The sequence below is a fragment of the Topomyia yanbarensis genome, chromosome 2 (genome assembly GCF_030247195.1).
Source record: "Topomyia yanbarensis strain Yona2022 chromosome 2, ASM3024719v1, whole genome shotgun sequence".
NCBI lineage: Eukaryota > Metazoa > Arthropoda > Insecta > Diptera > Culicidae > Topomyia > Topomyia yanbarensis.
This window is the reverse complement of record NC_080671.1, coordinates 22,756,904-22,774,413: the sequence shown is the minus strand read 5'-3', so window position 1 is coordinate 22,774,413 and position 17,510 is coordinate 22,756,904. Positions and strand designations below refer to the sequence as shown.

General features: G+C 37.3%; 1 protein-coding gene across 1 annotated transcript; it reads right to left on the bottom strand.

Moving 5' to 3' along the window:
• Positions 1 to 11,809: 11,809 nt before the first annotated feature.
• Positions 11,810 to 13,024, bottom strand: LOC131681567 (very-long-chain 3-oxoacyl-CoA reductase-like). The gene is made up of 4 exons (XM_058962406.1): positions 12,790 to 13,024; positions 12,488 to 12,721; positions 11,980 to 12,428; positions 11,810 to 11,919 (listed from the first exon to the last, which is right to left on the bottom strand). The coding sequence occupies exons 1-4, from the start codon at positions 12,953 to 12,955 to the stop codon at positions 11,824 to 11,826; spliced, it is 945 nt and encodes a 314-aa protein (XP_058818389.1). The 5' UTR covers positions 12,956 to 13,024; the 3' UTR covers positions 11,810 to 11,823.
• Between the last annotated feature and the right edge of the window lie 4,486 nt (positions 13,025 to 17,510).

The window sequence follows — 17,510 nt, the reverse complement described above, 5'->3', positions numbered from 1 at the left end:
AATGGGTCATTAGTCCGAATGGGTCATTAGGCCGAATGGGTCATTAGGCCGAATGGGTCATTAGGCCGAATGGGTCATTAGGCCGAATGGGTCATTAGGCCGAATGAACCAAAGAGAATGATAAATATGTATAGCGGTTGTAACTGAAAACTTTCAATGAAAAGTAAGTTTTACGATTTTTTAAAACTAACAATAATAATGTTTAGAATATTTACAACACCTTTCTCGTTGCTGTAATGAGACAAATACATAAAGGCGAAGCCTAATGTGGCTACGCCACATCGCTTTAGGTCACTTGCTGTCCGCCATCGCTCCGCTCCGTCGGACTTAAACTAATTTAAGCCCATATCCTTATCCTTATCCGGGTAAACGAGTGAATCACAGGTTTACTTACGAGAGGCCGCCGCTTCAGACGGCGGGTCGGCGGCCACCTCGTCCGGCGGATCCTCAGCGGTTTTACACCGCTTCGAATCCTTGGCCTTGGTTATGCGGCTAGGCCGCATGCGCTAGAGCAGTATAACAACCGAAAAATGGTTGTGGCTAGCGGTTATATTAAGCCTGACTTTTTTATTTTATTTTCTTTTATTACCTATGCTTTTTTATAAATGGGATTTTATTTTAAAATATCAAATACTGGCAATATACTTTGGGGTTGATTTTCTGGTAAACGGTACAGTCTGAGGAATTATTTCCGGATATTGATATTATAAACAGAATGATTTTGTTTGGTAAAATTACCATTTTGTATTTTCCAGGGAAAACTCTTCGACATTAACTTTTCTATGGAATGTTTAGCTAAAACTTCTAGAACCACGTTGGACTCCATCTGATTGCAGTAACATCGTAAAAAGAAATAGTTTATTTCGGGAGTAGTTATCAATAATATAATCATTAATTGCATAAGTATTAAAAATTTTAACGACTTTGCGGAGTCGTTCATATTACTGTGCGTATTCATTCCTCTGTGCGGCTCTTCCTCCAACAAGGAATACATTCGCCCACACACTACCAGCTTTCTGTTCCAAACGCAATTCGTCAATCGTCTTCCATGTTCCCACATGCGGTGCTCCAACAAGTTTCTACAACTGCCTACAAACGGTCCATTCAGTTTTGGCGATATTGACAAACAAATTTGATGATCGAACTTTCCATTAGGCTCGTAAAGTTGGTAGCAATTGTTTATTGTTCGTTGCTAAGTTCGTTTCTAGCATTGTTGCTACATGCATCTGTTATTTTTGACGAGCAAAAATGTGTAAAGATTTTTAAATCATGATACTCCACCGAGATTGAGAGAAACTAGCTCGTTAAATGGTCTAGGAAAATCATCAGAAGATTGGTGAATCGTGAGGGAACTAAATACCTAAAGGGAGGTTCCACTTGTACTCGTTAAGAAATTTTATGACGAGATGTTTTGAAGCGCTTGATAACATTAAAACTGATAACGAATATGCGTCGTTGTGCCAGAGAGACCTTATGACGCACTAGGGGTACGTTGTAAAAATCGGAAACAATTTGGGTTGAAACTTTATTTTTTCAGATGTTATGACGCACACTCAATTTTTGATCTTATGACATACGGCTGGTGCATATTAGTATCCGCAATCAGTAAATTTTTAAAAAAAGTTTCTAAATAAAATACATATAAATAAACCCATCACAACCGATGTTAGAGAATATACAGCACTCTCCAAAGAAAAGTAAAGCACCTTCGATTATCAACGCGTCTTCTGTTTGACATTTCGAGGGACCCTCTAGTAACAACATGAGTTAGTAACTATTGAGCCATGGGAAACTCGTGACTCCGTCATCTCAATTAGTCTCTTTAACGATGCTTTTAATCAAATGACATTCAGCGCAATGGTACATACGGTCAAATGAGCCATTCGGCCCTACTGCCCTATTCTGCCTAATAACCCGTTCGGCCTAACGACTCATTCTGCCTAATGATCCATTCGGCCTCAAGACCTATTCGGCCTAATGACATTCGGCTTTATGACCCATTCGGCCTAATGGCGTTCGGCCTTGTAGCATTCGGCCTAACGGCCGTTGTCGAACAAACGGCTTTCGGCCTAATGGTCCGACACCATCAAGAGAAAGTTTTTGCATGGCCAAACCAACTTCAATGAAGTGAAATGGCTAAAATCTGATAACGAGCGATTGGAAGAACAGATTCGTCTAAATTTTTTGCGCAATACAAAAAGAAAGCCGAAGGACCGTCGGTATCATCGAGCTACGATGAAATTCGCATCAGAAACATATGTGAGCGGGCCTCATACTAACCGTTATATAAAAAAATGAAACCACTTAATACTCCCGCATAAAAACTCCATTTATCGCCATAATAAAATCGTTCGGATAGCTCCTGGTCTTAGTAAACACATTCAAACGAATGCACACGCGTTATAGATGATTTTGTTATATTTCTATCAGTTTGCTTTTCCACTACTCATGTATACCAAAAATAATATCGGCCAATTTATACACTTCTAATCTCTTTGCATTTTTTTCTTTATTCGACATGTTATTGTTTAATTTTTAACTATTTTGAATTAGATTCGTATTAAAACACACACTCGCACAATCAATTGCATGTTCTCTCATATACACTCCCTATCTCCATTCCAAACGTGCACAGTGCCTTCGCGATAAAACCTGGTCACTAGCGTCTCTTATAAATTTTCAAACGCTCTCTCGGGCGTGAACCTACAAACTCTTGCGCTCGCGCAGTCATGAGTCGGTCACTTCCGGAAGTTTCTATTCTCGATACCAGCAGTCTATGTCCATGCCTTCAATTAAACCAATAAAAAAGAAAGATCTCATATACACTGAACAACACGTTCGTTCCATTGCGACATGACCGGGAACTCTAGTGATATGGGGTAAATCACTGCCTGTCAGAATGTGAACCGTACTGAGGAAACTTAATATCAGAATAAAGGTCCGCGTGACCATCCAAGAACACGAGGTTATAAAATCGAATTTATACACACGAGAACACACGACAAACACGTATACATACGAACGCTTGAGCCCTTCGCGACCATCCATGCACACTTGAGCCCGCGATTGCGCAAATTCGATAACGTTTTAGTACTTACGAAGTTACAAACGTGGAATCAAACACGAACCTGCAAACGTCCGTGTCCGCGCGAATATGAGTCGGTCACGTCCGGAAATCTTTACCCTCCGTCCTAGGATCTCAAGTTCATACATTCAGTTGGAACAATTAAAAAATAAAACTCCTAGCACTAGACAAGACGTTCCATGGCGACATCACCGGAAACTCTAGTGATATGGAAGAACTCACTTTCTTCTAGCATCTGAAACGTACAACGAAAATAAAGTATCAGATTCGCGGTGATCCTGATCACCCAAGAACACACACCAATATGCGAAAGGCAAAGGTTATAAAATAAAATTTATACACGCGAAGTTACATACACGTTAGCACACGCGACATACAAACGCAGACGTGATCGAACACGTTATCGAACAAACGCTCGAGCCCTTCGTGATGATACACGCGATCGCGAAGTCCCTACGACCACACATATCTGGACCGTACAATGAATATCACATTCAGAATCACGGCCCGCTACAATTAGCCTTAAGCAGTGTTCTAGTGGGCGACATTGCCTGTCTCGTCTGCAATTGTAGTATGTGATTCTGACAGGGATAAGGTAAAGGATGCTGCAATTAAAATTTCAAAATCGTTTTTTTCGAAATCAATATATTATTACCTCATCTGGTCTGACTTAGCACCGCCATATCAACTCCGAATGAAACATGCAGAATTTGTTCCATTTGTACCCTTCAGTTTATCTGACCACGTATTGAAATGTGGCTTTTAAATCACAATTTACCAAAGAGAGAAGAACAGCCTCTTTCCTTGGATACGGGGTGGATGATTATCTCATCTATATTATTAATTCCAGAAGGCTCAGAAATTGCTTCCAGTAACCGTTGGAAGCAGAAGTTTTGGAAAATTCGAACTAAACCAAAGACATAAAAGAGTATTTGATAGGTATATGTACTCTCCTATCTCCTTGGTTTAGTTCGAAGCTTCTAAAACTCCGGCTCGATGCTTGGTACTCTTCCAGATATGTTTGGATGGCTCTGAAAGAAACATTTTATCCATTGTCTTCCCGAAATTTTCACAGCTTTTTAGATGGAATGTTCTAGAGATGATCGGGTTCGGGGTTTTGGACCCGAAACCCGAACCCGAAACGAATCCGACGGTTTTCGGGGGTCGGGTTCGGTTTCTATAACTTTAAACTGCTCGGGTTAAGGGTTTTCAAATTTGAATTTCTCGAGTTCGGGTTTTTGAAATTTAAAACTTTCTGGCTCGGGTCGGGTTTTTCGACTTTGGAATTTTCGGATTCGGATTGGGTTCGGGTTTTGAACTCAACCATTTCTGGACACTGTTTGTATCTAAACACAACACCCAGTCTCTTTTTGTAGTAATTAACTTTATTTCGTGATGCGAATGGTTGACACATATAATCGTTCTAAATTTTACCACCTTTGAATCAATAAAATTCGTCATATTTTCTAATACTCAAACATTGTACTTTTTATTCACGTTTAAAATTTCTTCTCTTCTGATTCACAAACTGCCCCAATTATTTTATTTTTTAAACGAGAACGAGAAAGAAAATTAGATAATATAAATCGATGTTATAAGTGACGAAAACATTTAGACTTAAAATCAATATCTCCCCTGGCACTGAGTCCGCCAGGTTTCTGCCTGTCCTTGGTTTAGTTAAGGTTACCAAATAGGCTGATAACAAATGAAGAACACGGTAAATCCACAGATAACAGACATTTAGGCTAGAACAAAAAAATTTCAAAAACCTGTGTAAACTTTCAAATTGATAAACGTTGGAAATCCGTGTTTCACTATTGCCATCTGCGCAACTGTTTGCTATACGTGTTTTACAGCTGCACTCTAACTGCATTGTATCGATCACTGCGCCATCTGCAAACGTTTGCCAAACGTGTTTCAGACGTCTGATTTATTCGGAATCTCAGTAGCGGGTATTTACACACGATTCAAATTGAGCCTAAACATCTGTTATCTGTGGTAAATCTTTACCGAAATAAATTTAAATGATGTGGTACTGGCGCTAGATGCACTGACGACACACAGATGAGTAACTAGAACAAATTCCTGGCCAATAACCAAAATTTTTACCTCGATTTTATTGTTGTACAAAAAAGAGCATACTGTATAATGTGGCAAAATAAGAATGTTAAAAATTACTAAAGAATTTTTGCATGCATGCAAAAATGTGATATTTTAAGGGGTTTTAATCCTGTTTCATTTAGTCTACTTTCTTCTTCTGCCCAAGTCAGACGTACAATTGAACCAAGTGAACAACAACTAGCAATTTCTCGATCTAGTGTGCATTGTCTCGAGAACAAAGGAAAGATTTGATTTATTCTTGCCATCATGAGTAAATTCTGCTCCGACCCAACACAGCGGTCGTTGACTTTAAATTCTGTTCAATACGATTGAGTTTTCGTGAAGTGGAATACCTGCTGAAAGTGAAAATGCAGCTTAGGCTTAAGGAGGTTATGTATCTTCAGTATCATCATCTTCGCAATGTAGTACTCGTATCATTCAACACGTTAGCCCAAGCCGAACGTTTCGTTTTGCAGAACAACTTGAAGCACGTGGCTGAAAGTGTTAAAGTGGAATTAAGATGAATGTTAATGTAAAGCTACTTGACCTATCACGACGTACCCTTCCTGATGTAATTGCAAAATATATGTCGCAATACGGAGAAGTAGAATCCGTTACACGTTTTACACGTTTCTTCCCGGGTACACCTAACGGTGTTCTTGTGGTGAGAATGCGGATCGAAAGACCTATCCTTTCCTACTTGACTATAAAACTCAAAACCCACGAAGCTACTATTAACCAAACTACGTTGTGCACCCATGAGGGGTAAACTTCTACATGCAAGTATTGCAATCAGACAGTGCACCACGGACAACCTTGCGCGGGAGATACAGAGGAGAATGCATCTCTACCGATTGCCAACGCATCCACGGCAAACCAACCAAAAAAAGAGTTTTCCATACCAACACCTGAACCACAAACGGTTGCCAAATTTGTGGCAGCTGTTCAGTCCATATTGACAACAGCAAAAGCAGCACCCAGCACCCCAAAAACCACTGTAAGCAACATCGGGGATGAAGATAATAATAATGACGACGGATTTATATTGTTCACCCGTAAGTGTAAGAAACAGAAAAGAACACCTGATCGCGAGCAACAAGACACTTTTAACGATGATGACCTTGATGTGAAGGACAGAAGAGAATTAAATGATCTCCATAACGCAGCAGGCGACCCGCGAAAGAAGGTCGCTCGCAATAAAAAGTGGCGCGCACGAGATCCAACGAATAATCAATAATATATGTTATTTTTATTTTTACATATTGTAAATACATGAAAGATCCACGGCTCCGTTAAGCTACCGCTATGAGCCGTGTCAAATAAACGAAATAAAAATAATCATTTTTCATTACAACTATTTGTATAACCTCAGTTTAAAAATAACTAAAAACAGTAGTGTTGCTGTGTATTGCACCATATTTAAAAATACCTTTTTTATCATATTATTCCAAATTTTTTGAATGAAAAAAAGTTGCTTTATACGGCGAGATCCGGCAGTATTGCAAAACAAGATCCCGAATATCCAAAAAACATCAAACTCTTGCGACCTTGTCCGATCCACAAATTTTGTGATGGTATAGGCTAGCGCCACTATCAAATAAGTGATACATACATGAAATCACTTTCTGTCAGATTATCCCCGGGCTGGTACGTTGCATGATCCGGATTCCTTCATCAAAATACATGAGTTTCCACGCTCTTAAGGAATTGATTGTAAAAACATTGTGTGTTCTGTTCAAGCCATTAGCGAATTTGTAAAAGTTTAGAGTCGTTCCGAGAACTCCATTGGAGATGCCGAAGTATCTCTACTGGCGCGCATGCCGTACTAGCTAATGGTCATCAAGAACAAGGCGTTAGCCGCTAATTTATCCTACTTTCCGTTTAAGATATAGTTTCTCAGAACCGTACAAATTCGAGAATAATAAATATGAATCCGAATTTCACTCACCAGTAATTAGTTTTGCAGATATAACTGGACGCGTATGGTGCTACTTCAAGTTCGAGTGATTCTATAATTCTTAGATGAGCCTTGAATCCAGCTAGGGTACCTAAAATTAAAAATCTTCGGTATCTTTGGTTGCTTCTCCGTATTAACAAGCCCGGTTTTAATCGGGTTTCTCAAATTATAATTTTTCTGGTTCGGGCCGGGTTCGGGTTTTTAAATTTTGAAATTATCGGGTTCGGGTCGGGCTCGGGTTTTACAAAATTTTTATTCTCGGATTCGGATGGGGCTTTTCAAATTTAAAAAGTTCGGGCTCGGGTCGGGTTTGGGTTTCTAAATTTTCAAGCTCTCGAGTTTCGGGTCGAGTTCGGGTTCGAAAAAATTGAAACCCGACCATCTCCAGAATGTTCCTATCGGACATTAGCAAAGCTTCAAAATTTCCATTTTGAAATGAACACATTTCGTAATGCGCAATAGCCACGTTTATTCAGTTCGGTTTCTCATCTCGCTCAGTACAGACCTATTTACAAGTGCGCTGACCATTTTGGTCTTATGGATTGTTATTTTACACACTCTTTATTTTGTTTACAAGTTTGAAAAGGAAAATCAACCATATCATTTAAAATTAGTTATATTGTCTACATCACGGTTTGATATATATATATATATATATATATATATATATATATATATATATATATATATATATATATATATATATATATATATATATATATATATATATATATATATATATATATATATATATATATATATATATATATATATATATATATATATATATTAGACCTCTCCACATTTTGAAAAAGTTTTGAAATATACATGGGTCAGCTGAAATTTTTGTTCTAGGTGTGAATTTAAGAACTTTCGCCAAAAATGGCCTCATTTGGATATGATTTAGAGGTGTCTCCAATCAAAAATCGTGTTTTTGCTATGTTTCCATGGTAACATCACTTACACTCTGATTTAATAGGTCCTACATGCCCACATATCATCAAAGGTTGTTCCTTACACATATCTTAACATGTTTTAACAGGTGAACATAGCTTTAATCGCAATAGAAAATTTTTTAACTGGATTTTTATAAAGAGAAGAATACCAAAACCAAGAAAAAATACTACTAATTTTCCTTGGTTTTGATATACTTTTCTATATGCAAATCCAGTTAACAAATTTTCTACTGCGATTAGAGCTATGTTCACCTGTTAAAACATGGTAAGATATGTGTAAGGAACAACCTTTGACGATATGTGGGCATGTAGGGCCTATTAAATCAGAGTGTAAGTGATGTTACTATGGAAACATAGCAAAAACACGATTTTTGATTGGAGACACCTCTAAATCATGCCCAAATTAGGCCATTTTTGGCGAAAGCTTTTAAATTCACACCTTGAACAAAAATTTGAGGTGACCCATGTATATTTCAAAACTTTTTCAAAATATGGAGAGGTCTAATATATATATATATATATATATATATATATATATATATATATATATATATATATATATATATATATATATATATATATATATATATATATATATATATATATATATATATATATATATATATATATATATATATATATATATATATATATATATATATATATATATATATATATATATATATATATATATATATATATTAGACTGGTTCAATTTTTGACTTTTAGCTCCACCAGGCTTTTCTGATTTCTTTCATGGTCCTTAGTAATTGTGCAAATTTTGGTACCGATTAGTTGTGTCTACGGACCCTCCAAAAATTTCCAAGTTTATATGGAACTTTGTATGGAAAATCGATTAACATTGAAAATAAATTCTTAAAAATTCACCTCATCATTCAATTAATCATAACACTATATATTTCTAAAGGTATTCTTCTACTGAACACATTCGGGGAACATTGCAAGTTTATGAAAATGAGTTGAGAAAAGTTATTAACACAAGAAGCAGTATGACTTCAAAACAAGTGGATTTTATTAGTAGCCATAGCAACCCTGTTTAGAAATATATAGTGTTCTGATTGATTGATTGATAAGGTGATTTTTTAGGATTTTTTTTTTCAATTTTAACTGATTTTCCATTCAAACTTCCACTTTGAAATTTTTGGAGGGTCCGTAGACACATGAAAAGAATCAGAAACGCCTGGTGGAGCTAAAAGTCAAAAATTGAACCAGTCATATATATATATATATATATATATATATATATATATATATATATATATATATATATATATATATATATATATATATATATATATATATATATATATATATATATATATATATATATATATATATAATATATATATATATATATATATATATATATATATATATATATATATATATATATATATATATATATATATATATATATATATATATATATATCCTATATATCTTAAAACTACTCTACATTTTGAGTCAGATTCATGATACTGATATGACATTGAATTTCTCAATCACTTTTTCTTGATGCAGAACAAAAGCAAATCATTCTTGCGCAAAAAGCTTGCATCTATAGTTTAGCATTTTATTCTTCTTTCCAAAGAATTCAAAACTACTCCAATCGGCCATGTAGTTCTTGAGACATCGCTATTTGTAGTTCGAAGGTACGAAAAATTCTAATGAATTGAATTGAACAGAATCACTTGCTTCAACGACATGTTAAAAGTCACTTTTCATCCAATTATGTTCAAATTTTGAGAAAATTCTATTCAAAACAAGAGAAAAATAAAATAAAAATTTGCAACAATATTACAAGACGCTGATTTTTTGGGTTTTTTCACTCATCGTGCCACTGTGGGTCGTCGTTATTACATTAGAGTGCAGAATTATAGTCGAAATACAACGTTTTACTGTTTTGATATTTGAGCTTAACTAACTTCCTCAAAATCAATTAATCACCAACTGGCTCAAAACATCGTATCGGATGCACAATGGATATGCGGAGAGATTCGATAAATATTTTTCCAGCGGAAGAACTCCCCCCAACACTTCGCGACTGCATTCTGTACCACTGTTAATTGTGATCCCACCTTTTCTGACCAGCAGATACCTTCGCCAAGACCTTCGCGCCCTTCAACCGAGCACGTTCCACAAGAGTAATTTACAACCGATTCAATAACAGTAGTACCTCTGCTGTCAGCTCGATTCGGTTCTTACTGCAAGCTAATACATAGGGTAATGCTCCTGTTTTTGCGTAATTTCTTTTATCACCCTGCCCATTTTAAGTCGTTGGTATGAGCAACAGTCTGCCGGATTTGTTCAATACATTGGCTCAAATGGTACAAGTATGACAGTCGAATTATTATTATATGGGATCTTAAAAACGAAGATGTTGGCGTAATTTTTTACGCATTCTATCGATTGTAGGCCGACCAAATGATGAAAAAGTACGATAGTGCGCCATCCTTCATAACAGGATCAAAATAGGCTATCTACCGTATAGGGTGATTGTGCCAATTTTTATCTCCACTCTTTGGTTCAACAGTCGGCTTACTATCTATCAATAGATTGCGGTTAAATTCGAGTCATTTTTTGTTTCGATTATAGAGGCTATGCTATAGCTTATGGTCATTTTTAATCTTTTTTTCGGGTTACGTACAAAAGAGTCGACTTACCATCATCGCTATGCCCAGCATCTAGCGATGGGAAAATGTGAAGTAAGGTGAAAAACCAAATAGAGTATGGCATGATTATTTTTATCCTTCTGTGATCAATAGAGCTAGGGACTAAGATGAATTTAAAAACATTTGCTCTACTCGAATAACTGACGTGAATTGAACAGTTGCTCAGTACTAAGCCAATTACATGTTCACTTTTTTCCATATCGCACTGCAATTCCTCCGCCACCCTGCTTTAACTGCATACACTGCAGAGAACCGACTGAACGGTATTACAGTGATGCATAGACACACACCGACATGGGTGGTTGGAACAATCAAGACAAAACCGTACTGAACAGCGGGATCAAGCGATGATAGCTAACCCCTGCTAGAGCCACAACTGACTGTAATGCAAAGTAGCTGCGGCAAAAACTAGTCGGTGCAGTTTTCCCTTCGTATTTGTAATCGTTTGTTGTGTGTATGACCACTTAGCTACACGCAATTGTCCGGCCGAGGGACGTTAATTGGCACTACATGAACTTTGAGTGGATTTCATGTCTAGCTTAGAACTTATTTTACTAACTGCGTGTAGACCAAGCGAATTGCTGCATAGAAGTGAAACCCATCAATATGTGAAGGGAAGAAGAAAATCCGCCTAAGTCTATCGATTTCGTCTCATCAGAATCCGACACTAATTTATTGACAGGACTGAGCTAGCGCCGGATTAACGTTAGCTGCAAAAAACGAAAATACTATTTGTGTTTTGGAGCTAGAGTCAATCCGGCGCTAGCTTAGTCCTGTCACTTAATTAGTGTCGGATTCTGACGAGACGAAGTTGAAACAAAAAATCCATAACTAATTTAATTTAATCCCTGAAGACTTTGTGTCCTAGAATGAAGTGGCGTAACTGATTTCAGGAATCATTTTTGCTGCTTTAATCTGTTGGGGCATCTCGCACAATTAAAATTATGCATGTCAATCCTGGTTTGGTGGTTCAGAGGAAAGGCCTTTTTTCGACTTCTCATACATATATTAGATAGCACACATAAAGGTAAATCACGTTTTACCATACAATTTATTTCTAACCGGCGCCAGCGCAATGTACGTTCCTCTTGTAACTATTCGTGAAGTTACCAGCCTCAGAAAGGTAAGCTAAAAGTGAAATTTTAATTAAACTACGATTTGGAAAAGTTTTCATTGGCCACCTCTCACCTCCAATCCATGAGTCCAAAACCCGGTAGTGAGGTCCGTCCTCCCGATCGTGAATACGGCAAATTTGGTGAAATGATCGACACGGGAAGCAAGCGCAGACCACCACAGAGTCGTTTTCATGTGTTTGGTTAGATTCGTTAGGATAAACAGCGGAATCACTAGCTGGCATTCGACTCCCGTTCCCCGGAGTTCCTCGCTGAGAGCGGTTGAGAAACTACACAGAAACGCTTTCGAGGCACCGTAAATCGAACCGAATGGCATTGAAAAAAGTCCACCAGCAGAGGACATGTTCACAATCATCCCCCGACGTCGTCGTTTCATCTCCGGAAGCAGCATATGCGTCATCATCACAGCAGCCTGCACGTTGACGGAAATAGATTTCAGCAAATCCTGTTTCAGTAGTCGATCGAAATCCATCGGGGTCTGATGAGCCATGCCGACGTTGTTCACTGTACGTTGGAATAATTATCGAACTAAGAATCAACCTCACATTATAGAAGCGACCTACCCAATATTCCAACAACATGTCCCGATAGTGCCCTTCGGATGGTGTCGTAAATCTCGGGGCCCTTGGAGAAATCCACTGCCAACCATTTGACTTCAACTGAACTTTGTGAACGTATTTCTTCGGCCACTTCTTTCAACTTAGATTCCGTTCGTGCCATAAGGAACACATTCATACCTTTACCGGCTAAATTTATGGCATACTCCTTTCCGATTCCATCCGAGGATCCTGTAATTACTGCGGAAATGAAAGTTTATATTAGGCACTCGTCAACTTATATTACCTGTCAATCACTATGTCTTTACCGGCCCATGGTCCATAGCGAACACTTAATGGATCTTTGTTCGGAAAAATCAAACTCCACAAAATTCTAACCGGAGATCTTCCACATTCATACAAAAATAGGAAAGCAGCGTAGGCTCCAACACCGGCTAAAGCATACAGTAGACAATATCCCAGATCGCAGTGCATTGTTGTCAATAGTACATCAAACGAAAGCTGTTGACCAACTATCCCCTGCAACTAGCCCGTTTCGTGTTTTATCCCACACGAGCGAATAGTTGCCGTAATCTAACGCGTGAACTTGACTAATAATCTCGTCTATTCATTGTGTAGGTAATCTTAGACTATAAACCTATAGGCTAGCTGTTAATGATGCTGTGTTGGCATTGCCCCCGTAACGAAAACGTGTTCTCAGCCCGTGCCCGTGAGTTATCTTACACGAATTCACGGGTTGAGTGCCTATGGAAAATTAATGGATCTGGCTCAACGCACCGGCGGGACGTTGAATACGACTGCTAATTGGTGGAGGTGCGGGTTCGATGATAGGGTAATTGTTTTACTTTTTTATTTTGCCTAGAGTTAGGATTAGTGTAAATTCTATGAGCATCATTGTGTTGAGGTACAGGACAGTGTTTAGTTCGGACAGGAGAATTGACTCCATTGTCATTATTCATTGCGTAACTGTTTAAATTGCCATCTGATATTAAATATTTATTATTATCGGGCGACGGATCGGATGGCCATTTATCGTTTTATTTAGTGATTCAATGCCTTTTCAAGTAGTATGAGGATCCCAAGAAGAAATTTAAATTATCTAAAATCCATTTAAAGGCACCCCTAAAGAGAAAATAGGATTAAAACCATTTTGTACACAGAAGACATATATATCTAGCACCAGCATAACACTAATCCAAAAATAAAAAAACACTACTAAATGACAAATACGTTGTCAGTGCCAGATTCTGATAAAATTAAGTCGAAACACAAATTCCTTGACTAGCCAATTTGAAGCAGAGCCGTCTTAAGACCACTCGGGGCCCCTGGGCACAACTGAGCTGAGTGGCCCCTATAATTGAACAAATATAAACAGCTGTAGAGTAGGATGATCTAAAAATAATCCTCAGCATCAGGGAACCATCTTTGCCACCTTGAGATTTATTTTTAAAATTTAAACCAAATCATTGAACCATGTGAAAGTATTAAAAATAATGTAGGAATCAAAATATATGAAGACAAATTTTTAGGTTTCTATCATTATTGATGCCACTGTAAATGTCCAGGTACCATCGAAACACGGGAGATGATTTTGATAGATTTTAAAAAGATATTAGCATTTCTGACCAATCTGACCGAAAGCGGCAAAGGGCGTAACACACAATGTGCGGTTGTGGGAGTTCGAACTCAGGTTAGCTGCGTACTGTGTAATGGACTTACTAGCTGCGCTATTTCCTCCCCATATGATATAATCTGACCTTCATTGTTCTAAGGCGATTTTTGAGGCTGAAGAGTGCCCCCGTCACTATGACAATATTTAGCAATATGCCAATAAAATCCAACTTGTTAATAGATGACGACTAACTGATTTAGAAAAATCACATTGATTCGTACAGTGAATGTTGTTCTTAATTTCTCACTGTTCCTGATATGATGCAACTGGATAAAGTCAATTGCCAGCTTTATAATAAAAGCCACATTTTTTCAATCATAATTCAACTACATTTACAGATGACAATATTGAATATTGCAGCCATTGACATCTATCGATATTATGTCGAATTCAATTGCGCGATTCGAGGTTCATTCATTAGCTATTCGCATTTTTCGCTGCAGGAATAGAACGATTCTTTGAAATAGTGCCTCTTCATGCACAAATTGTTGGTGAGGTAGATTTTTGCTATATATTCTGACAAAATTTTTATGCTTTTTTTTATAGTGAACGTTTCTTAGAGGCGAAGATAGCAAACAAGTTTATTATAAGTAATATTAATATTTACTTTTTTACATTTTAACGACATTCAATTAGCTAGAGATTACTGGGTAGGGAAAGTTATGAAAATTAGATCCATAGTACTCGGTTGTCACGGTAAAGATGAACACGTCTATCTATACCAGGACACATGCTAGTGAACTTAGGTGATTCGTAGTTATGCTGCCTAAGCTCGATCCTCATTAGCAGAAGACAAAGATTAAGCCCGTACGATATTAGGCCTGTTATAATGATCCTGCCACTTCTAGTTTTCCGATCTGTTTACTTCACATCCTTGCTCTCACTTGAGTACTATGGCTCTAATTTTCATAACTTTCCCTGCCCAGTAATCTAGCTAATTGAATGTCGTTAAAATGTAAAAAAGAAAATGTGACTAACATAGGCGAAATAAAAAAGTAAAAAATTAATATTTACATATTTAATGAATTAGTCTCTCAAAGACGGCGTCGGAAGTTAAGTGGCCTATCTGGTGTCGGTGATAAGCACTCAGTGCAGAAAAGACCGAAGGAAAAAAAATTAAATAATATCAATAATTAGCCTTTTCTCTTTTCGAAAGTACAAATGTTCAATACCTTCATTGTTACGTTACATCGAAACTACTCGAACCTATTAATATGAGCAACACAATTCATTTCAATAACTCGCTACCACAACGTTTAGGAGTTCATTTATAATCAGCCACAAACAGAAATGTAACCATCTACCAATGAAGCTCATCAAAGACGAAAAGCATATGTTATATCACTTAGACTGAAATATTATACGAAATATAAACCCAAACACAAATGAATAAAAAATTTAGTTAAAAAAATTCATTTCAATACCAGTCTGAAAAAACAGTCGAATAAAAAACACATCGAATGCACGCTACCGTGAGTTACAAATCCTCGACTACCTTCGAGATACGTTCCATTTAAGCTAGTATATTCTGATTCCTGATTTTGACGGCCTGAAATATTTTTGATAAGGCGGAGTGTCGTACAAAAATAACCTACGATGGCATAGTGGAAAATGCCTAATCTGGCCGCGAAATTATATTGAGACTCAAAAAAGTCCAGGAGTCATTTTTAGAGGTTTTCATGTAAATTTGTCCATTTACAATCCCTGGTGTGACGAAGAAATGAAAATTAGCCACATGCGCGGATCGCTTGCCAAAGAACGATTGTGTACCAAATTTCGACATATTCTTCCACTTTCTGCACAGCTTTCGTGTGCAAATTTTTCCATCTTGTTGGTTACCGCTCCTGGTTGGTGCCTTTCAAACTTTCTATACGTGTTGTAGAAAACATTTCATTGTTTTTGCTCATAATGAATTGGGTTGATGTTTGTATTGGTCCAATACCATCCTGTCGGTAATCACTCCGTTTGATTGTCTGACGCACTGAAAACGTCACAATGTGCTAATACGAGCAACTGATCCATTATTACCCACATTATTAAGCGATACACACAAGGAGAAATAACATTAACTACTAATATTCGAGTATCTTATTCTTTGGACGTAGAAAAATTTCAGACTTCAAAATTTGACATTTCAAACTACCTATATCAATGAAAAACATCGAAAATCTTACCAACTCATCAGTTTAACCCGAACTTCTTTTATTGCGAGACATGACGCAGGACTCGGAAACACAAATAGTGTTTTCAATTTTGGAGCTAGCATCAATCCTACGCTAGCTTAGTCCTGTCACTAAGTTAGTATAGGATTCTGATGACACGAAGTCAAAACAGGCATTCCATAATTAATAAAGGAAAATTTATAGCTTATGTCTCAGTCGCTCAAAATATTGTTTCGTTAGCATTAAGTTGTAGAAAGGTTATCCCAAAGTAGAATATTTTGGGGATTAGCATAAAGTTTGTCGATTAGCGTAACGCTTAAAACTAGGTTACTCGTAATCTTTATAGTTTGGTTAAGCTACTTAATTGCTTTGTTAGTGTGTTAGTAAAAAAAATATGGTTATGTAAGAAAAAATCACTCACCAGGAACCGGTCGTTCTTTTAATGGTTCATGTATATTATTTTATCCAAATGTGCTTCTTTAAACCGGTTCTCCATATGTGAATCGTACCTAAAAGTCTGAAGGGACGGGCATAGCGAAGTTCGAAAATCGATTGCCTTGTACGCAGCTTACCTGGGTTCGATTCCCAACCGAGCACATAGGTTTAGAGATTTTTCTAACCCGAAGAGGCTTATGACAATTTTAATATGATAATCTTGAATACGGTGGAAGTGACACAAATTCCTACTCCACCTTCACGGCCAAACGCTTAAGATTTATTATTGTACTCGACCTCGCTACAATTGGTTAGCCCATTGATTGAAAGAGCTGCGCGTCCACTATATCCGAAAAAATCGAATTTAAACAAGAAATTCTTGCCGGTGAAAGCGTACAAGGTTTGGACTGGTTTGATTCGACACTGCGTTTAAATATCAGACGAAACGAGTACCCGGCGCTAGCAATAGTGGACGGTCTCCGACTCCGTGGTGACCAGAGAGTGTACAGAAATGCACGCGAATAGCTCTTATAAGGACTTTTTGAAAATTGAATCGTACGAATTATTCCGAATATACGTGACGTTAGAAACACAAATGAAAAACTTGACGAAAGCTGAAAAACGCGGTTATTGGCACCGGTTCGTCGACGGATTAACGAGAGAAAAAATGTTTCAACTGGCGGCTAGGCCCTATTTCGATTCAACCTTTGTTCGAAATACATGCAACCAATAATCTTTCGGTGAAAAAAGCATTCCATGT